The sequence below is a fragment of the Pelmatolapia mariae genome, linkage group LG23 (genome assembly GCF_036321145.2).
Source record: "Pelmatolapia mariae isolate MD_Pm_ZW linkage group LG23, Pm_UMD_F_2, whole genome shotgun sequence".
Classification (NCBI taxonomy): domain Eukaryota; kingdom Metazoa; phylum Chordata; class Actinopteri; order Cichliformes; family Cichlidae; genus Pelmatolapia; species Pelmatolapia mariae.
The window spans coordinates 49,171,933-49,194,868 of NC_086246.1; the positions used below are offsets into that span (position 1 = coordinate 49,171,933).

The 22,936-nt window shown below is 40.9% G+C and overlaps 1 protein-coding gene across 1 annotated transcript in view; it reads left to right on the forward strand.

The window, feature by feature from the left end:
- LOC134620142 (zinc finger protein GLIS1) overlaps positions 1 to 22,936 on the forward strand; it is a 74,686-nt gene that overhangs the window by 38,741 nt on the left and 13,009 nt on the right. Inside the window, exons 5-7 of the mRNA XM_063466126.1 lie at positions 12,348 to 12,509; positions 17,429 to 17,539; positions 22,042 to 22,183. Of these exons, the coding sequence (XP_063322196.1) occupies positions 12,348 to 12,509; positions 17,429 to 17,539; positions 22,042 to 22,183 (415 nt within the window). The remainder of the gene's footprint in view (positions 1 to 12,347; positions 12,510 to 17,428; positions 17,540 to 22,041; positions 22,184 to 22,936) is intronic.

Below are 22,936 nucleotides of genomic sequence, written 5' to 3' on the forward strand. Positions count from 1 at the left end.
TACGAAGCCGGATTGTGTGTCTGAGGTCTCCACAATGTTCGGACGGCTGTTTCGGGGATACGTGGAGCAGACAGAGGATGGATTGATGGTGAAGATCTGTGAAATCTTTTTTAGACTCCCTTCTAGACTCCTAAAAATGACCCTGGTTGTTAGCGCTCAGTAGCAGTGCTTTCGCGCTGTGTACAGTCACGGATCATGTGCATTATGTGTGCATAACCATTTCTCTGCAACAGTCAAACAGATAATTATAGCCACAGTTTGTGGTATTTTATAAAGCTAAGGCATAACAGGTTCTTTCTCTTCTGAGGCTGCCATCCTCTCCAACTTCTCGTATTCACACGCTGGCCTTGTTTTGTGCCAGACACATTTGTGCCACAGCAGCCGCTCTGTAAACATACCCACCAAACTGGCTGGTTTGTAGTATGTGTGCTCTGTGTCTGTTGAACAGAAGTAAATCTCTTAGTGAATCCACGTGTTTGCTTTTTTTAAATTATTTTTTGCTGACTCGTCTGTGCTGCAGAAGTCACTGCAGAGTATTTATTCCAGAGCAACATCTACCCCGAGCCACCTTCACATCCCCAACCAAAAACGCAAATAAGAAGGACATTTATATACATCGGGACTACTTTAGTGTCAGGGCCACAGTACAACCCCAAGGCGGCAGTGTCCATTCGCCCACCCGGGCACGCAGTCCACGGCACCAGACCTGCGAAGACCTGCAGCCAGCGTATATGTGAAACTGAGTTGCTACCGTACAAAATAAACACTAGGAGAAGTATGGGTAAATTATGTAGCGAAAGACATGTTTACGTTTAGGGTGTCAAGTTTAAATTATGCACCGTGGTGTTCTGTGGTTAGTGTGCCGGGTTTAATTTGAATGTTTGTGAGAAAAAGTGAAAGCTGAAAGAAACGGAGCCAGACAGGCAATCCAGCTCCACTGATGTCATCCCCAAAAATGACATTTTTGCCCAGAATTCATCACAAGGCATTATGCATGACAAGTGATTTGGTATGCACTGAATGCAGACGTTAAGAGCATTTTTGAAGCATTAGCAAGGCTGCTGCACACAGAACTTGAGCTTTTGATACAGGTCGGTCAAGCTTTCGAAAGTGAGACCTTGTATATGTGTTTACATTGCCAAGACATTGCCCTCCAAAGATTGAAGAGAGATTCCAATGAAAAGGTCAAGGTAGAGCATTAAACTATGGTGGAAAATGGTGCAAAGCATTGATTGAAAGCAGTGGAGCAACGCAGTACTCAATAGGACATAAAAGGTCAGGATACACAATATGTTTCAGTTTCCTATTACCCTATTTTATGATTGTGTGACCCAGCAGAACTGGCACCACAGAGACTCGGATATTTAAGCAGGGATTTACCTCTCTCCCATAGAGTTTTATGTCCTTAATGATCTTTGTTGCTGTTCGCTTTTAAAAGCATCTGTTTCATGTTCAATCTGTTCAGCTTTGGATTTACTTTAACATCAACGTAAAAAGGTTTATTTCGAACCAGATTGCTTTCGTTATTTGGGCAGAATGACAGTAGTACTGAGAAGCCTTTAAGTTAAAGCATATCCTTTTTGCGCTGGATTCATATGAGAGGCAAAACAAACAAAGCATCAGAGTCACCCGTTCAATTTCTTTTCTTTTTTAACAAAATAAGGCCAAGAAATTTAGATTAGGTCATGCATGAACTGAAGTGCAGTTAGGAAATAAATGTTGTATATTGGGAAGATGTAACGGGCCAGTTCAGTAAGTGCTCATATTACACCTAAGATAAACATATGAGTGATGAGAAGTTTGAAGGAAATATTCTATAAATATGAAAACATCTACCGCAGAATAGCAGTGAGTAGAAGAATATTGGGTTGTTTTTGTTTTTTTTACTATTGATGGATCGCCTGAGTGCACGGTAATTGCACAGGAACGACTGGAGCGGTTTTACAGCGCAATAAATGCATCTTCTGATTGAACGGGAGGCACAGACGTGTAAGTGTCGACTGCATTATTGAAAATACGAATTGAGAACTATATACTGAAGTGTGGTGGAGTGATTTATTGAAATGTGAATGAATGGCGATGTGCTTGCGGAGAATGCCTGAGACATGATTGGACTTGACACATCGAATGTGTAGCGCGGCCTGATATATTGCAACCAGCCTCATCCCCATAACTGGAAACTGGACCTCGAAGCCCACGGAGAGCAGAAAAGAACACACTTGGCACGGCGAGGAGTGAACAAATCTAGGGGCACCATGGCATCGCAGTTGCACCACATTTCTTAGGCGGCAGCTTTTTTACCCAGAAGGCTTTGTGGTCTGGTTCCCCTCCAGAGGGTTGCATAAATGCACTCTCTTCCCCTTCACCCTCCTCGAGTCCTTGGGCTGGTGTCGATCACGGTGCCATGTTGACCTATTGTTTAATTTTGCTGGCATGTTTTTTGTCTGAGTACTATAGCACTTCTGGCATGGAAGTATTTTGATTGGCAACTCTCTGGCCTTCAGCAATGTTTATTTGTTGTCACGTCAGAGTTATAGAGTTGCCAGTGTATGCCACAGTAGGCGTGATTCTTTAGACAGCTGTGTCAACTCTTGGATTGTGTGGAATAGTTTGCCAGAGAGGGAGAAGGGCCTTCACTCTTTTTTTTTTTACCTAACAAGCCTGTGCGGTACAGAAACGCTTGATTCCTCCTGTTCGTTATGTTAGGTCGACACACGTTTAAATCACTGGGCAAGATGGAAAACTAACATTCATCTTATCGGCTGAAACAACAAAAAAAGGGAATGCAGAAGAGAAGAGTGTGCGTGTCTGCATAAAAATGAAAATAAAACTTGGCCGCTTGTAGTATGAACTATTCTCTGACCGCAGCAAGAATCCAAATTTTAAGAAAATAAACACTTAAGCACTTTTATACTGTTAAAAAACAGCTACTGGCAATGTACTTTGGTTTACTGGGTAGATGCTGTGGTTAACTAGTGGGTGTTTTTTTCCTTCTAGGGCATAAATGGTTAATGTCAGGAGCTGTGGTCAGAGCAGGGGCATCTTTCCAGACCTGTGGCAATGTGCAAAGATGCCAATTTCTCCATTACCAGCAGCCTTAAAACACTGAAATGAAATCCAGTCCCAAGACATGCAACATTTTGAGCAAGCAGGGTGGCACATTTTCTTGGAAGGTTTTCAGTCTACGAGATTAAGGGCTATGCATGTAAAGAGGAAGCAGATCAACACAAGGCAGGTTAAAGTATAAAAGAAGTCGAGTCACGCTTAAAAAGGAAAAGTCACAGAAGAAGGAGAAAATAATGGATGGCTGGTTGGAGCCAGTAAAAACTTTGCCTCCAAGCTCAGACTAATCGTCACATTGGACTCGTTTTACAGCATGTGTCAAATAATTAATAAGAGTCATAAATCGGATCAATTAAATGTAATTATTTTTGTCACCACTGGCTCTTGGTGAATTGGCGTCTATCATCCCCCAATACCAACAGTAAAAAATGGAGACACTAAGGTATAAAACACTCCATTGCAGTGCAAGAGGAGCTTATTGGCTGAAGGGGGTAAAAGAGAGACAGCAAGAGAAAGCGAGAGTGCGAATGGAGGCAAGTGTGAGTGAAAGGTGCTGAATAGATTGAAGCCCGAGTGTTAGAGGATGCCGTAGCTCATGGGCCTGTCAAACAGGATCCTGCATTGACTGCCAGTAACATCAGTCCAGGCGCCGGCTCGGAACACAGATCATGTTTAGGATTTTCATTGCGTAACCCCCAGTCTGTCTTTTTCATGGCGGGTTCGGATTTCGTGAATGGGTTTATAATTAATGTCTTGATGGTTACTAATGGCTGTGGCCCTGCAAGCTTTGTGTTGCTCTCTAATTAGCCATTATAAATGCTTAGGATTGCTGCGACTGTAACCGTGCTGTCATGATACAAAGTGGGATGGCTCCTGAAAGAGCTGAACGGAGGCATAATAGGATCATGTCTCATCACCAAAATAAACACCCAGAATCCTTCTCAAACACAGTGGTCATTGCATCGTTAGGGAATAGAATAGAATAGAATAGAATAGAATAGAATAGAATAATCCTTTAATTGTCCCACAAGGGGAAATTTGGGTGTAACAGCAGCAAGAAAGACACATATACAAACAAACAGTACACAAGACACAGAACAGAAACATACACAATTTTTACATATTTACATCAAGGACAATGATTACCAGAAACAGAGTACTGTACCGTTATTAAATTAAATAAAATTAAATACAGATGAGAGGCAAACCCTGGTTATAGTGTGACTCGGTTGAACACTGATGCAAGGAGATCTTACACTGTCCAAATCGATTCTTTAACAATTAAATTAAGCCAGATGTGGGACAGATTTGAAAAGAAATAGTTTTGAGAAAATAGTGTTTCTCACTACATTGCTAAAGAGGACAGTCGTAGGACCAACAGTTCTGCAGCTGAGTGCAGTAAACTGTTGATCTTATTGGCTTTGAAAACAGCGACCAGGTCAGCAACCGATCGCAGTCAGGTGTTTTCTTCAAAGCAGCTTTGGTGCAGTAAGACAGTGATGAAACAGCAATAAGATGGAGTCAGTCTGCAATCAGTTTCCAATTGAATGAGGTCAAATTGACAATTACATGCAATCTGTGCGTGATAATACGGCAAATAGCTGTGATAAATCAGCAAAAATCACAAATCTGTTGCCGTCTTCACACTCAGAAATTCACATTAACTGCTTATATTCAGAGTCCAACCAGAACCACACAGATATTCAGAAATATCTCCTCAAATAGTGACTGCAGGATGGCGATTATCTGCAAAATGACATTGGTGCTTGACAGCCTTGCTGTTATTTAGGAATGTAACCAGAATACAGCTGGCAATCTCCTGTTGCAAAAAGATGCTTTGCAGGCGCTCACCGCACAGGTTGACTCAAACTGATCGCAGTGTCTTGGCAGTCGGTCTGCTTTTAGAAAGGAGACGGCAAACTTTTGCCACAATCTGAGTTGGACTGAGGTTGTTTGAGGGCCCGTTGCCTCCTACCAGGCGACCTGTGAAATTACCTTGCAATCAAAAGTCATGGTCCAGAGGTTGAGCACGCAAAGAAAAAAAAACTCAATGCAACCACCGATTTTTCCTTTTTGCAAAGAGGCTGCCGATCTATTTTTACTCTCGTGTCACCGAGGCACAAGCTGTTGACATGTATGCAATCAATAATACTGCTTTAAAATGAACTGCAGATTTGGCTCGTTTTCATTCAGTCGAGTATAAAATATGTCCATGTGAAAATTATTTCTTAACACCCTGATCCTTTGCCCAGAAGGAAAATTAAATATGCCAGTGCAATTTAGCTGGAATTATGTTTGGTTTTTCCGCTAACGCTCCATGATAGCGCACAGTAAATATCCTTTTCCCTGTCAGCCCACTTCATCTCAATAAGAACGTGACCCTGGATTTTTTTTTTTTTTCCGCCTCAACCTGATGAACCCGTAAAACCCGGGCTGCCAGGTTTAAGGGGAAATCACATCTTAGCTCCCTAATGTGAAGCAGGGCTGCAGAGCTGGTCGACATTTGAATGAAGGTCTCTGGATCACAGCAGGTTAAGTGCTTCCATGAAAGCTCACCGTGTTGTTGTGCACCCAGGCTTGCACCGTGCCAGGCCTCCACCGCGGGAGCAGGGGTTCAGATCCATCACTACACTTCCTCCTCAATCTTCAGCAAACAGCGTGCGAGAGAAACAAAACAGCTGGGCTGGCTCATTATGTGAGCCCCATTTAGTCATCATAGGAATGCTTCCTGTTGTGCCATCCACGTAGTTTTTAATCTGGCCCCAAAACTATTCAGGCATGAGTGCAAAATGGCTGTTAAGAACAATTTCTTCAGTCATTTACATGACTACTTCCTCCCACCAATTTATCGGCTGAGCTCTTGCTCTGTTTTCTTGTTCATTCGCATCTGGACAACACTCCCTCCCTTGCAGTCGTGTGTGTGTGTGTGTGTACTCGTATCTCACCATTCATAAATCAAAATAAAAATTTAGACAGAGCTCAGGAGGCAAAGTAGAAAAGATGCTTCAAAGCAGGCGGGTGTGAATTAATTTTTCATCTTTATAAACAGAAAAAGCCCCTCGCTATCTTTGATTCTTTTTAATGCTCTATTCACAACAGATGAAGCTGGCTGCTAAAAGGATCTCGGTTCGCACTGGAAATGATATGTGTAAACTATGTAATGCGAATGTTTTAGCCAAGCTGTGTTTAATTTTGTATCTTGACGAAGCGCATGAGAAACCTGCCTCTCCTTAGCTGTCTCGTTGAATCATATGGATATAATTTCATCCATTTACGTTTTTCTGCTCTTTGCTGTGGTTGCCACAGGGCATTTGGAAGCCGGCAGATTAAATGCACATGTTTCTCTCATCCGCAGCCGGGGCACTCTGCTCCACAGCCTTCCCTCGGAACAGATCCTGAAGTGTTGGTGGTTTTCCTCGTTGGTCAGGGCAGAGAAAGACACCTTGTGATAAACCAACTCATTCCCTCAAACTCCCTTTTTCATACCTATAATGTTATACAACCTGCTTTTGAGCATTGGCACTTTATACCATGTTTTATTTGGCAGTGTTTTCATTTGCAACCAACACTTCTGACCCTCATCTTGCCTGCTGAGAAGCCTTAATGTATGTATTGGGTTAAAACTAATTATAGAAAAGAAAAAAAAGAAATAGTCTTGACTGTTAGGCTCAGAGAATCTTTTAATGGGGAACCCCCAGAACATGAGAAATGGGGAATTTCATGCTAGTTAGCAATTAAACTCGTTAGTGAAAGTGCTGATGTAGATCTACCAGCAGAGAGATATGTGATGTAGGAGGGATTTGTAGCAACTCCATAAAGGTGAGCAGAAAATCCTGGAGTTATTTTTGGGGGGAGGGGAAATGAATTCTGTCAATGATGACCTTGGATGCAAGGGCCACAGTCAGATATTATTTTTCAGGAGAAAAAAAACCTCTGAATTGCTTCTGATTCTGTTCTGCATCGCTCCTCGTACGCCATTCATCAAGGCTTTTAATCAGATTTCTGTTACACATGTCAGCAGCCATATTTCCCGCAGCACCCGTCCATAACGGCCAGTTTGTTCCCATCATCCGCAGCTCCGGCAGGTTGCTAATGAGCCGCTGCATGTGAGGAGAGCGGTACACTGCTGCCTTTTAGCTCTGAAACTGTTTGGCCTTTTACCTGCCAGTCAGGAGTCATTTCCCATGAAGGCCTCAGGCACGACGCACCGCCACTCTTCTGCATGCTGGGCCCATAATCTGTCTGTTGTGATCGGCGGCCTGTCCACCCTTTCAACCCACTCTTGCCCCCTTCAGCCGTGTCAGGACCCCGCTGTCATGGCCAATGTTTACTGTGCTACTGAGCACCCCCCAAATCAATGGTGAGATGGTGTCAAATGGGGCTCAAATCCCACCACGCTGCCAGGGCCACTCCCCTCGTGCGGTCATCTGCTGGTTTACCTTAGACAGAGGTTTTCAGAGAGGAAAACTAAACATGTTTAAAGCAATTAATGTGATTAGCTCCGCCTAAAGTGTTTGCATAGATAACATCAAAGGTAAAATCCATCCTGTGTTAGAAGCCTCAGCCACCAGAGCTCTGTGTTTATACCACTTCAAACCTGTGTGTTTTAGTCAGCTTCTCATGGATGATGCAGGACCCTACTGATGTACAATATATGCTTCTTAACATGTAAATATTATTGCAATCCCCTTGGACATCATTCAGCACAAGCAGTGTACATGCAGTGTACATGTATTTCATTTAAACACCAAATGAAATGAAGCTGACAGGGACTGAACCCACTAAGAGGAATCATTTGGACCCGTAGATCGGCCACGCTTTAACGTCTTACTTTAGCATAACATTTTCATGCAGGCTTTCTGGTACAAATTCATGCCTAGAGGTGGCAGTGCCTGTTGGTTTCTCAGCAGGCAGGAAAACCTCATACTCTGGCCGTCTCCATGCAAACTGCAAGTGGTGATCCCGCAGTAATAATATGCTTTACACGATTAACACGGTTTCCCCAGCGGACCCCTAACTGTAATTCAGCCTCAAATTTATATTGCAGAAAAAAAGGAGTGAAAGAGTGATTATTCCCTTATACATAAATAAACTTTTGGCACGTCAATAATAGCCATTTTTGTTTTCCAAACTCGAACGCCCGGCGCCGTGTTTCAGCAGTAAGCAGAGACCTTGTCTGTCATGAGTGGTACGGCAGCGTGGATGTTCATTCGCACAGAGATTTTATTAACTTTTCCCACCGTTGCTGCCTCTCTTGTTTTCATCCAAAACATTTGCCTGGTATGACTCGAGAATAATGTTTTCCCGCATTACAGCATTGTATGATGTGAACTCTTTAAGACATTTTTATAGCTAAATGCTGAACCCCAGACAGCATGTGTTTGTGTAGTGTTGAGGAATTGTGAATATTTTTCCTCATCTTTCATTTCAGTCTGGCAAGCAGACGTTTAGCTGTGATCATACTGCAAATTTTCTGCATTTTTTTTATGCTTACTTTGATAGCATCTCAGCTTTAGAAGCTTATCTTTACCCAATCAAAGCTCAGTAGTCAGGGATAAATTATGAAGAACTTGAAGCAAGCTGTTTATCTATATGCTGGAAATAAAAGGTATTGAAGCCTCGATTTTAGCATTATGGCTGTTAGGGGTGGGCAATATAGCCTCAAAGTTGTAGGAAATTTGCAATAATGGTATGTATGAAGATAACAAGAAAAATGCTGAAAAATACTCTACTGGCTTGCAGGCAGCAGCATTTATTAGTGCAAAAAAATGAAGGGCATTTTCTATCCTTCTTTTTTCCAATGAACTGCTGATGATAGACGACCTCATTCGAAGTGTGAATCTGTCATGGTGCCAGCAGCAGCAGCATTACAGTACAATAGTCGTGACACAGGATGAGTCAAAGGTAAACACAAACGTAGCCCAGGTGGTGTTTTTCCCTGGAAATTAAGTAAAAGTGCAGCATGACTGCTTAACACTCTAACAGTCACCACCTTGTTACGCTCCAGAAACCTGTACAATATTGTCACATAATAAAAAATGGAAACTGAAAAATACTTTCTACCTGGGATGTTGTCTGGGGTCGAACATTTTATTCAGCTACCTAAATCCCTCTTTTAGCTCCATGTAATTGCATCAATAACCTTCCACCATTTGCTCTTCCTGTCATATGGAGTGCAACCAGCGAGTACTCCTGCGAGACCTTTCTTCAGTCATTTGTTTACTTTTGGGTTGCACATCAGCAGCTGCTAGCATCTCCTCCTTTCCAGCCGTCACAGCCTGGCTGTACTGGACGGTGTGTTTTTGCTTCAAGAGGTGAAACAAGTTTGTTGTTTCCACCTTTTTCAGTAACAGTTTTCTTCCATATTTTATTGCTGTGCTTTGTTGGAGATCTAGCCTCTTGTAGCCAAACAACTTCCATACTGTTAAAGAAGCTCTCATTTTAAGCATTATATCATCATCATGACATGCTACTGTGCTGACAGAGATGTTTGGGCTTTTGTTGTTGTGTATTATCATTTTACGATTGTTTTACATCATTTTAATTTTTCCGTGCCAAAAGTGGCTGTATCAGCTAACTGGAGCAAATTTGGCTAGTGAGGTGCATCCATGGAGTGTAAAGTTGCCTCACCTTTATGGATCTAGCTGAAGTGCCGATAAGCTCATTCTGTGGCAAGGGGTCCATCCATCCTGAACTCACAAGAGTCAGTACTCCTTCTTTAGAAAGGTCAGAATTTAATTAAACTTGCACACAATGATCACCAAATGGGTCTTCACACAAACTGTGTTCAAGTCAAGCACATATGTGTTGTTTTATGGACGTTAACCTGTGAATTGTGAATGGTACAAGAGCCGGATGAACTGCTATGTCATGGATGTTCTAGTTTTAACTCACCAAATGAATGCCAGTATCCTTCCTTCATGTTTGTCAAAGAATTGAACAAACATATAAACTTGTTTACTTCTGCTGTAAAGTTGAATCTATGAACTTTGAGTCACATTTGAATCCAGCTGAAGGTGGCCTTACAAGGAAGCGCAGACTTTGACGGTTTATCAGCTGCATTTTTAAACCTCAGAGTTTGCAGCTTGACTGAATTAGTTTGTTTATAGGCCCTTTGACACGTGTTGTCTTAACTTGAGGGCCTCAGTTTTATCCATTTACAGCACAATGAGACGAGTACAGATTATGCAGACCTTGGCTGGAAATGCTTCATTTCAAACTTCAATACATTTTAATTGCTGAGTGTTGAAAACGGGTGAGAAACTGTTTCTCGGGTGTCATAGTGCCACCAATATCCAGCTACAGTTTGGTGAGAAAATACAATTTTAAGGCATTAATAGTCCCATCTTTTTTACCAACTTTCAGTATTTTTTAGTCAGTCTCATTTTTAGTTTGCAAATTATGATGGAAATCAAATGGAAAAATGCAACTTATTAAGGTGAAAGGAAGCTTTTGTTCCATAGTCATCCACCCAAAGGTCTTACAAACTTTATGAGGAGCTATGCATTGAGTAGCCATAATTGGGCAGATTAGGACTCCGTTACTGAGCTGCTCAGTCACATGCATAAACCTGCAGATCAGCATGGTCACCCAAAACGGCTCTACCATGTCAGGCTTAGGTTTCGCCTATATTAAATGGAGCCTCAGTGAATAGAAGGTCCTGCCTGCACTGTGCGAGTGAATGAAGAAGACCAGGGATGAGTATTGAGCCTAGATGTAGCTGAAGGACCGTTAGAAAAATGGTGTCACTCTCTCCTTAGCTGTAACCTGACCTGTTGTCAGGAGGCTTCGCTAAAGGTCAGGGTACAATGGATACAGTGGAAAGGCCACAACACCCCTATGACAGCCTTGGAGCTGCAGTTTTATTTTGGTTGAGATCCATTCAGGCCGCTTCCAAAACTGGTTTTGAGTGGAAAAATTGTTTCCTGTATGAGACTTTGTATAAAATTTATGGTTTAAGAATTTTATAGTCATATTTTGACCAGAGTGAATGCTTTCCTGGCTCACTCTGAGTGTTTTAAATTTTATTTTCTTGACATGGTTTGAATGAAGCCCTCACTGGGTGACAGAAAAATGACTGTACAGAAGAAGAGTCCTGACACAGCTTTTGCTTTTATACCGAGTGATAGTTAAGTGCATAAGGGTACGTACAAGCGATACCTTTGAAATAAATAGAAAAAAAGTACCAGTGAACTGTACTTCCTTTTCTACTGTGCACCAATAGACTTTGTGACTCCTTACACAGCATCCACTGTAGGGGGGGCTTTGATGGGGACTGCCCTTTCCACCAGCCTGCTGTGTTTTCTCCTTAAGAGAAGAAGCGGATATGCGAGAAGCTTCATGAATCATTCACATGTTAACAAATCTGTGGTGTTCATTGGCAGAGTGGTCGGGATCAAATGAGCCAAGCTGGGTCGGCTATGAGCTTGTTTACAGTCACTGTCACTTGTCAGTCTAATGAACTATACACAGCAGCACACTTATCTCATGCTATGCATTACAGCCCATTAACTGCTGCTGCACGGCACACTCCAGTTTCCCGGCAATTTAGATGGCAGCCTCGAGACAAGAGCACTGCCTGAATGCGGCTGTTTTTCAAGTGGATGTGCTTTTCAACAAAGGTCTTTGGATCTGCAACGTAATAGCCATGGAAAAAAAATGCTCACACTTATACCACCCACATTATTAAAGTGGACAGTTTCTGCTAATTCCCAGGTCCATCTTTTATTCTCTGCCTTTACTAGAGTGGCTTTGCACGAGTGAGTTCAACATAATCTTTATTTCTCTGGTATTGAGTCTTAGTGCAAAACAAATTGTTTGCAAAGTTGCATTTAAGCCAACTTTCTTCTGATTGGCTGACCCTTGTAACCGAAAGGTTTGAAGAGGTTTGAAGCCTGAGCTTGTGAATCACAAGTCGCTATCCTCATCTGAAACCTTGGCCGTGTTTAATATGAGCATCTCCCACCGTAACAGCGTAAAAGGTTTTCTTTAAGTATTTAATTTCTTTTCCATAGCTAGTTAATATATAGCTTACAGTGAGCTCCATCTGTGTGAGTAATTATGAGACTGAAGGAAAGATTGGAACAACTTATCTCTGAGTCACATGCACACACACATACACAACCCACACGGTTCTAACATTTGCCAGCTTTACACTGATTGATTTAAATTCTTTTGTGTGCATGCATGTGGGCTTTTTGCTTATTTTTCCTGTGTGGTCCTGTGCATACCTGCCAAAGTGTGGTTGCCTTTGTGCTCTAATCTCTGTCTTCCCTCCTCCACAGTTCGAGGGCTGTAACAAAGCCTTTTCCCGTCTGGAGAATCTGAAGATCCACCTGAGGAGCCACACAGGAGAGAAGCCGTACCTGTGCCAGCACCCTGGCTGCCAGAAAGCTTTCAGCAACTCCAGCGATCGGGCCAAGCATCAGCGCACTCACCTGGACACGGTCAGAATCGAAGCCTCTGCTCTCTCACCTCACCCCTCCCAGTGTTTCACCAGAATGTTTAATCTGAACTACTGATGTTTGCATATGTCGCTTCCATTTACTTTCTTTGAAATCCATTTCAGGATTAGTTTGAGGAACTTATCTGGATACCATACTGCAATTGCATCACATCAGCCTCAATGTCAGGGGCGTCTTGGATCAGGATGCTTTAAAAAAAAAAAAGGACAAAAAAATGTAAAAGACTGTTTGGCAGGAGTGTGAAGGTGGGCAGAGGCGACTTCTGTTGCCCTCTACTTAGTACCCACACTGATCTTTGAACTTTCAATAATACATCGCTGTATAGTTTCATTCATTTCATTTCATTTGTAGCCGTCGCGTTGGTAACTTCTGCCCACGTTCAGACATATAAACACTTGACAAAGTAATCCAAACCACCTTTGTTTTAGTTCCTGCTATAGTAGGCGTCTCCATGATCATACACAACCAAACACAGACTACGGCTGGCAACAATAAGTAAAAAACGTGACTTTTTGAATGTCCCCTCGGTGTGTGTGTGAGTGTGCATATCGTGCGTACGGTGTCCCTTCTCTGATTTTACAACATTCAAAATTTTCTAAGCCCCAATGCCCATTTCCACATCATGACAGTGTTAGACTTTAATTTGCTGTCAGTCAGTGAGCCGTGTGGCATTCTCACCCACTTTCCTCTTGCAGTGACATGCCACAGATCATTAAACGATCAGTGTCATTTGGCCAAGTTGCAGCTTGTGCCATAACAGGCTTGGATTGGGACTGCAAGCTCAGACAGAGCTTTGTCTGTTTCCCTGACCCGTGGAACGAGAAGGAAAGGTTGAGTCAGCCGTTGCTGCCACTCGTCATGTCTCAGTAGCCCCACCAATTTACCACCCACTTTATCACCATCCGTATGCCAGCACAGCTAGGGAGTAAAGAAGTTGTTGGGCTCAAATTATATTCTTAAGTACGTTGGGTTTCCTCTGCAAGGGAGAAATTTTTTACTTTTTTCCCCTTTAAGTCAATAAATCGAATCCCAATTAATTTTTTCTGACATCTGTATCTACAGTCTGCGTTTGAAAGATTACTTAAATCTGATTTGAAACAACCAGCTCAATATGTGCCTCCCAATAAAACGCCACTGGACTAGAGCACTTTTAATCTTACAGTGCCCAACACCATTGGGTGAGAGCATGGATAGGACAAGCAGGACTGTAATTAAGTACTCATTTACTTGAATTTTGTGTAATTTTTTATGCATTTCTATGTTCTACTTATACTATATCCTATTTTAGATGCAAATATTCTACTTTGCACCATTACAGATCAATCTACCCTACCATCATTCCCTACCAAGCATACACAATTATGCACCACTGCTTTTCATGCACGTTGATGGTCTTCTGCACCGTTTTCTATACCAGTTTTATTTCTGATTACATTTCTGAGTTCAAGGTGTGTAAGTGTGCGTGTTATTGAGTAGTTATTTGAAGGAGTATTTCAAATTTGTATATAATGGACCTAAGTCCCTTTATACAGGGGGCAGCTGTGGCTTACATGATAGAGCCTACCATGCTAAAGCTCAGTGGGTCAATTTTTGTTCCTCTCGTCTGTATTTTGGAGTAAGAACCAAGAGTTACCTCCAAAGCATTCATCAAAAAGTACTGCATGAATGTGTCTGATTGAGTGAATGAGACTTAGTTAGTGATGAGCTATGAGTGCTTGATTTGACTATCAGTACCAGTCCATTTATTCAAATTTTATTGTTTAGAAATAAACAGGAAAACTAAATTCAGAACAAAGTTTGTGCTCATAGAGTCATGACAAAACCTAACACTAAAATTTTCTCTGAAAGGAGTTGTACAATATGAAATAACAGGCAACGCTCATCTCAGAGAAGGTGAAAAGAGACTAAAGGGGGAGATGGTTGACAGACAGGTGGTCTGCAACTTTTTGAGCCAATACTCAAAAAATTCAGATATAGAACATTGGCAGTGTTGGGCAAGTTACTTTGAAAAAGTAATTAATTATAGTTACTAGTTACTTCTTCAAAAAAGTAACCGAGTTAGTAACTGAGTTACAATATTCTAAAAGTAATTAATTACATGAAAAGTAACTATTGCGTTACTTTAAAAAAAATGTTGAACCCTCTGGGGTCCAGGGTATAATTGGCCATTTTTGACTACTTTTGATTTTACCTCTACATTTCACCTTTAAAAGCTATTTACTTTGTCTTGTTTGGTATCATTCTTTTCAGCACAACCTCACGTGTCTGAATTTACAATCATGTTTTCATTTTGACATTCTGTATTAACACAATTGATCTAAAATCAGACAAAAAAAACATAAAATCCGAGTAGAAAAAGTTATATTTTCACTGTAACAACCAAAAACATGCCTGCTGTCTCTCTCTCTCTCTCGCCGTCACTCCTAAATCTTCCCCCTCTTCCTAAACAACCAAATGCCATGTTGCCATATCATTTTTTTGATTGGTCGACATGGTGCATTTTTCCACCAACACGAACGGGTTGTTTTTGTTTTGTTTTATTTTTTGCTCATAAGCAGAGAGTGCTTGCTGCGCTGTCCTCAGACAGTAAACGTGACGAAACTATTGAGGAAAAAACGGCGTTTATCATGTTTATCATGACTCTGGTTTTACGTGGCCTATCAACACAATTTAAAAACTGGTATTGTTTTGCCCCCTAGCTCCAGGTGTTTTGCCAAAAAGTGATCGTCGGCAGAAAGTGATTGCCGTCCGCGGGAGCGCACAGCTGCTTAAAGCTGTAGCTCCCAGATTACTTACAGCTACTTCCATGCAACTGATATAAGGTGCAGTAAGCTGAAGACAGCTTTAACGTCTGTTTGTTGAAAAATAGTAACGCGACCGCACCGCATGTTCTTGTTAGTAATGGTAACGGCGTTGTAACGATAGAAATAGTAATTAGTTAGATTACTCATTACTGAAAAAAGTAACGCCGTTAGTAATGCCATTACTTGTAACGCCGTTATTCCCATGACTGAACATTGGTAATGATGAGCGGTTAGAATAAGAGTAGCAGTGGTCAGGTAGTGTCACCCTTGATTTTTTTTCCAGAAAAATTCATTTTATCAGTATTTTTGTAACCAGAATATTTCCCCCTGTTTTCACTGAACTGGCCATGCACCAATACTTTTCTATATGTAACAGTAAATTATTAAGTAGTAAGAGTAGAAATGTTAATGCAGACTTTGTGTTATTCTATCAGTTAGGGATTTTCTTCCACTGCACACTCTTTCCACAGTAGTCCAAACGATACAGCTAATCTGGGACCCCGATGCTTATGGCTTCACATTAACACCCCGCGATGGCTTTCACTGTGCCTGCCCAGTCGGCTGCGCTGCCAGAAACACTGAGGAGGAAAATCATTTTAAAGCTTAATTATATTTATCCTACACAGAAGTTTTACTTCACTCTTTTATTTTTTTTTTAAGTCGAGGCTCTGCGCTGTATCGAGTCGGTTTCTTGGCAAAACAAACAGAGATGAGTGGCATTATAAGCACTTTGGAATGACAACAGGTTACTTAGAGAAAACGTTAAAGTGCAGAGCTAATAAAGTCTGTAAAACTTATGTTACTGAATGTAAAAAGTAAAAAAATCTCTATCACCATCCTTCATTTTAATTAGAAAAATGTGAAATGAAAGTGGTGTACTCCATCACGGTGTATCAAGTGTGCATGCCCACTCACATAAATGCTTAATTATTAAGAATACTCCTCAACATGGTTGACTATATTTGAATAAGATCATTTATACACTCACTAGCTACTTTATTAGGTACGCCTTCTAATACAGGGTTGGACTACCTAATTCTTCATGGCACAAAACTCGAGTACTGGAAACATAATTCAGAGATTTTGGTCCATGAATATTGTTATATACATGATAGCAATAATTAGATAGGCTGTGTCATTTATACAATGGTCAGTTGGTTCTAAGGAGTCCAACATGTGCCAAGAAAACATCCCCACACTTTTACAGCAGCACCAACCAGCTTGAACTCTTGATACAAGGCATGAAGGATTCATGCTTTCAGGTTGCTCACACCAATCCTGACCCTACCTTCAAAATATAGCAGTGAGGTCGTACAGTTTCCTGTTCTTGTTCTTGCTGATGGGAGTGGCACCTTGTGTGGTCTTCTACAGCTTCAGCCAATCTGCTTTAGGGTTTTATGTGATCTGCATTCCTTCTTGCATCAAAAAGGCATTTCTGTTGCTTGTTGAATGTTTTCTGTTTTTTAGACCATTCTATGTAAACCCTGGAGATGGTTGTGCAGGAAAATGTCAGTAGATCAGCAGTTTCTTAAATACTCAGTTTGAACTTCAGCAGGTTGTCTTGAACACGTCTATATGTTGCTGCATTGTGATTGGCTGATTAGACATTTACATTAACGAGCGGTACCTAATGAAGTGGCCAGTGAGTGTATTTCTTACGCTGATATATTATAGTGTTTGTCTTTAAGTCTTTATACATTATTAATCATGCAGTATCAGTGCTGTCAGTAGCAAGAGAGATGGGTTTCATTGCTGAGTGAGTGCAACTGCAAGTGAAATACGATGCTTTAAACCCTGAAAAACTAATAACCAAAGAGATGTTGTGGTATTCAAATTTTGTCAACTGATTGTCTTTTCTTTTCATCCTTTGTCTGGTCTTCCTTTTACCTCACATTATGTGTCTTTCTCAGCCGAAAGGTAGGACTTTATCTTTGCCTTTACTTACAAGAAGTTTCATATTTACTGCATGTTAATTTTTCTCCTTTACAATTTCCTTTTTTAGCTGCTTATATTATTCTGTGTCTCTGTTATTAGAAAAGCTAAATTTATGCATTTTGCTCTGATAACTGAACAGAAATATTTCCTCTCTCCTCCCAGAAACCGTATGCATGTCAGATCTCCGGTTGTACCAAGCGCTACACGGATCCCAGCTCCCTACGCAAACACGTCAAGATCCACTCGGCCAAAGAGCAACAGGTGCGTAGGAAGGTAAGACACTCTCTGCTAGAGTGAGAAACAGGAAAAAAAAGAGTAACTATGTGTAGTGCAGTGGTTTAAAAAGAAACATCATATAGGAACCAAAAGTATGTCAGGTGTTACCGGTGACGTTTGTTGTTTTCTTAATTTTTAAGTAGCAAATTAAAGCCAGTGGACATTAAAACTTAAAAACTGCTGCGTCATGGTTCATTTATTCTTAAATAAATTGTTTGTAAAATCGAAACTGTTGAAAGTAGAAGATTTAGTGAAACTACGGACATTATTAATTATGTTTAAGGCTAAAAATAATATATTACCTCTCAAGTTACAAAGATTATTTTCAGTGTGTTTGGGAGGTGAGGACAGCCGAAGGAAATATCATTTTAAGCATCAGCTCGCTAGGACCACGCTTAGGGGTATACGACTGTGGAACTCTCTTCATTATAATCTTAAGAGTTGTACAAATTTACATTGTTACATGTTTAAAACGATAAATCAATATGAAGAATACGAAATAAATTTGAGCTAACTCCTTATTTTATTTATTTATTTATTTTCTCCTTGTTATTATGTGCTGAGGTATGTTGCTGATTGCAACTTTGCTGTTTGGTCTGCGCTATGATAAATGCTCGCGTGTTCATTGGTTAATGGCGCCCACTTGTAATATTAGTTGAAATGTAGATAGGGGGCAGGTTTAATAAGAACATTTTCTTCTTCCTTCTCCTTTTCACTCATGGTTGCGGTGTTATATCAAGGGAAAGCATGGTTTGTGTGTATGAAAGGATAAAACTGTTGAAACTGTTGAACCAAGTGTGAAATAAATAAAAAATGAAATGAAATTGCAGCTCAAAGTCAAAAGTCAAAGTCAACTTTATTTGTCAATTCTGCCATATGTACAGGACATACAGAGAATAGAAATTCCGTTACTCTCAAACCCTAGAAGAAGTAGCAATGAACATTTAAATATAAGCTCAAGCCCTATTACTGATCTTTTTCTGCAGCTAGTTTCCTGCATGATCTTATCCGGGTCATTCGGGTAGAGCTGCAACTTTAACATAATTTGTCCTTTCTTAGGTCACATTATCTGCAGATCCATCAAGTTGCTCTAACTGAGGGGTTTTGAAGCATTTAGCTGTGTAGTGGAGTATCTTTTGAGAATCATTTCCCCAACAATAGATCAGGTTTGACCACATTTCATCATGCTTGTGGTCAAAAGCCCATTCTTTCCCTAACTGAAAGTGGGTAAATAAGAGAGAGAAAGGGCCCATTGTTGTGTAAAGGGCTGGATAGTGGCAGGCTGGATGATGTGTTTCTTTGCTTAGTGTCGTAAAGGGAAACACATGTGTGCTTGTAGCATTGTTAATAAGCTGTAGTGCAGAATACCCCAGTGGCCAGATGTTATGGACAAATGTCAAACAAACGCTCTTACTCCACTCTTGGATTTGGCCCAAAGGAGGAAAAAAAAAACTTTAAGAGTGTCGCTGTGGAGAAAGCAGAGCCCCAATTACTTGCAATGAATGCTTTGCAGGGCTGTCTTAAGAATCCCCACAAGGACACATTTACTGATTTACGGCATCTAAATGTGAAATCAAAACATGGAAAATGCCAACTGTAAAGCTGTTAGGTTTAGCTTGTTTGGGGGGGAGGAGTTAAATCACTTGTGATTTGACTTTTCAGCAAAGCCAGAATCTTAAAAGATACAAGCCACAGATAAAATAATCTGTTCACTTACTGCTCTTAATGAACTCTGAGGGAATAATCAGAGAGTCGAGTAGATGGGATGATACTGCTGCTGAAGAATGTTTCCACCCACAAACTGACCACAATATCAGAACTCAGACAGATGGACAAACAGACCGAGAGGGTTGCAGTGATGTTGGAAAATAAAAAAAAATCTTGGATGACATTGTCCTTGCCTGCAGATTGAGTACCGACACTTGACTTCAGTCGTTCAGAGGGCCCACAGCAACACTGCCAGGTTTTTATGCCTCTTGGCATCATGAAGTTATCACTCATTATTATTATTATTATTATTATACACTCCACTGAAAAATATGTATTAGTCAGCATAGTTATTATCTCAGCACGATTACAAAAACACAAACTTGATTTACATTTAGTTCACAATTCAATGATGAAAGAAACTCGCATATTGGATTCAAATGTTTAAGAGTTGCACCAGCTGCTTTTTGGTTTAAACTAAGCCTGCTTATAATAGATGTTGGCCAAGTATAAACATAAAATACAAATTTTTAATTGAAAAAGTGTTGCTCTGCACAAACTGTAGAGATTAGTTTTACTATTACAAGTTTCACTGTTAAGTAACCGAATCAACTAGCAGTGCCGTTGATTCAGCAGATTTTCAAGCACAACCATGTCTACAGAGAATGCTCTAAAACGAGAGAATATCCACTGAACCGCAGTTCTCTGGGCATTGTTGATGCAAGAGGTCAAATGACAATAACTAGACTGCTTTGAGCTGATAGGAAGGCAAGAGTGACTCAAATAACCACTCATTACAACACAGTAGGCAGAAGAGCATCTCTAACCGAACGACAAGTCGAACCTTGAAGCTGATGGTCGACAGCAGCAGAAGACCACGTGAGGTACCGCTCCTGTCAGATAAAAACTTCAGGTTACAAATTGTGCAGGCTCACCAAAGTTGGCCAACAAGAGATTAGAAAAACGTTGCCTAGTCTGATGAGTGTCCCTTTCTGCATTCAGATAAAACATTCAGAATTTGGCATCGCTCCTTCCTGCCTGGTACCAACCATTCAGGCTGATGGTGTTTTAATGATGTGGGGGGTGTTTTCTTGTCACACTTTAGTACCAAGTGACCAAAATTCAGTCACCACAGCCTGAGTATTGTTTCTGATCATTCCCATCACTTTATGACCAGAGTGTGCCCATCTTCTGGTGGCTGCAGGATAACACGCCATGTCACAAAGCTCAGATCATCTCAAACTGGTTTCTTGAACATGACAAGGAGTTCACTGTGCTCAGTCGGTCCCCAGATCTTTGGTGAAGTGGGAGATTCACATCATGGATGTGGAACTGACAAAATCTGCAGCTGCAAATCTGCAACATCAAAATACATTAAAAAGTCATTTTTAAAAAAGCATCCCTTTTATTCTGCAAAGCCCAAAGCAGGTCTGAGCGGAGCCTGTACCGTTAGCCTGTGTGGTCATTATGTTTAATAAGAATAATTAGAAGGTCAGTGGTTCTAACCTCTGCTCTTCCCCAAACCAAAGATGCTAAACCCCCTCTGTGTGTGTGTGTCGGTGGGGGCTTTTGCCTTTATTGGACAGTGACAGTGGAGATGGACACAAAAGAGAGAGAGGGGGGAAGACACACAGCAAAGGGCTGCGGGTTGGACTCGAACCCCGGCCGCTGCTTTCTGGCCTTACAGCATGTGGTTGCCTGTTCAACCAAAACCCCAAGTTGACCCCGATGAAGTCATTGGTGTGTTTGTGTAATACATAAAATGTTGTATGTGCAGAAAAAGCGTTTTATATCTCCTGTTGTGTAAAGTGTTTTGGGTGGCCCATATAATCCGAAAAGCACTATGTAAATATCAGTTTAGATTATGAAGCTCTCCATTACCTGCAGCAGTGGATTCTTCACCAGGACCTTTGCCATTACTCTCCTTTAACTTGTAAGTAAATGTTGTCTTGAATAGCAGATGAGGTTAACAGTAACTGGTTTTCATTGATCCTTGTCTCTGTAACGGTGTATAAGCAGATGCAAGTAGGATCGTAGGTAGATTCCACTGTTCTCTAGTCAGTGTCTTATTTCTTGGTGGCCAATTTTGTTTTATACACTGGAGTCTGAAGTCTTTTTTTGTGCCTACATCAGATAGTCAGCTATGTTACTATCCCATCCTCTCTTTTTACATCTTGGCATTTATAAAGTTAAACCTCCTGGTGACAGTAAAGAAGTCCTGTGTGTACCTCAGCAGCTATAATGTTTTATTACATAGAAATTCAGTAATGTATACAACAGAGTTCAGCTATTCCACTGATCCATAAGGCAGATGTCTCATTTTGTCAACTGACACAGGTTTCATTTGGTTTGAATTTTATCTTTGTGGCGTGTGATCTCGCTGAAATGTGTCTTCAGTTGCCCCCATTAAAGTTGGCAGTGAAAGAAACAGGAGCAATCTCACATTGGCTCTGAGTTCATACAGTGATCGCTTACCAATTATGTCTAAGGCCAACGCATGACTCAAAAAAGAACATATGATCTTTCCCCCGGTTCCCCTTGACTGACAATTCTATTCTCATTTGCTGATTTACTGTTTCAGATCAACATTACAATCACATTATTGCAAAAAGATGAAGCGAACGCTCTCACACACACACGAGGTCCAAGCCACGAACAGGCCAAACTGAAGTCGTCTTGTTCTTAGATTGAGTAATCTTGCAGACCAGATGGAGTTCTCTCCATTTAAATGACTCATCATCATTTCTTGTAAACATTTGAAGTTTATTCTTATCGTTGCTTATTTTTCTCAGCTTCGGCCCTGCCCTCACCTGGAGCAGGATGTCCTGAGCGACTGTCTGTCCATGCAGCACCTCCAGAGCTCCACCTCTACGCAGCACCTCTACAATGGCAAAGATGGCCATTCTCCTGCATTGGGCCAAGACATCTTCACAGGTACACACCTGTCATCTGTCATTCTCAGAGTCTGATTTCTTCCTCTAATAATTGATCTCTTAATTAATCGGTGTCTTTACCAATAAAACATCTCAACTTTCCACTTATTTTTTTCATAAAACATGCAAAAATTGAAGTTCGGTAAGAAAACAGATGAGTACATGTGGCTTAAATACAAAATATAATGTGTCACCAGTAGTAGCAACATCATTCATGGTTAAACAATTTCAAATATGAGTGAAATCGACTGGCCACATCTCAAAACATCGAAGCCCAGGGAGTATTTGTTCCAAAGCAGAAGAACACGCCAGCAAGTGAGGTCCAGACCGCCAGAAATCCCAACACCTGGCAAAGCAATCACCGAGTCATTGGTGGTAATCAGCAGCCATGTCAACATTCCTGCAGATGTATTGTGGTAATTCTGCACTCTCAGGCAGTGAAAATCATACTTGGTGGTGCCTTTGGTCAAAAGATAAACAATCCACACCACATAATTGAACTTTAATTGCTCGTGCACATTTTATATCAACATTTTAGCTGTTAGACCATACTTGGTCCTTTGAGTTTATAAGGGAAGTGTTACAGCATTGTGCTTTTGTTTGTTTGGTTTGGATTTCATAACCATGTCATGTTAACCTGTCTTCCTGTCATGCAAAGACTGCAAAAACCATTAGCAGCCACTAGAACTGGAAAATTTTATTCATCACATGTGGCCTTTAAGCTTCTTTTAAACTTCCATTTTTCTAACTGATG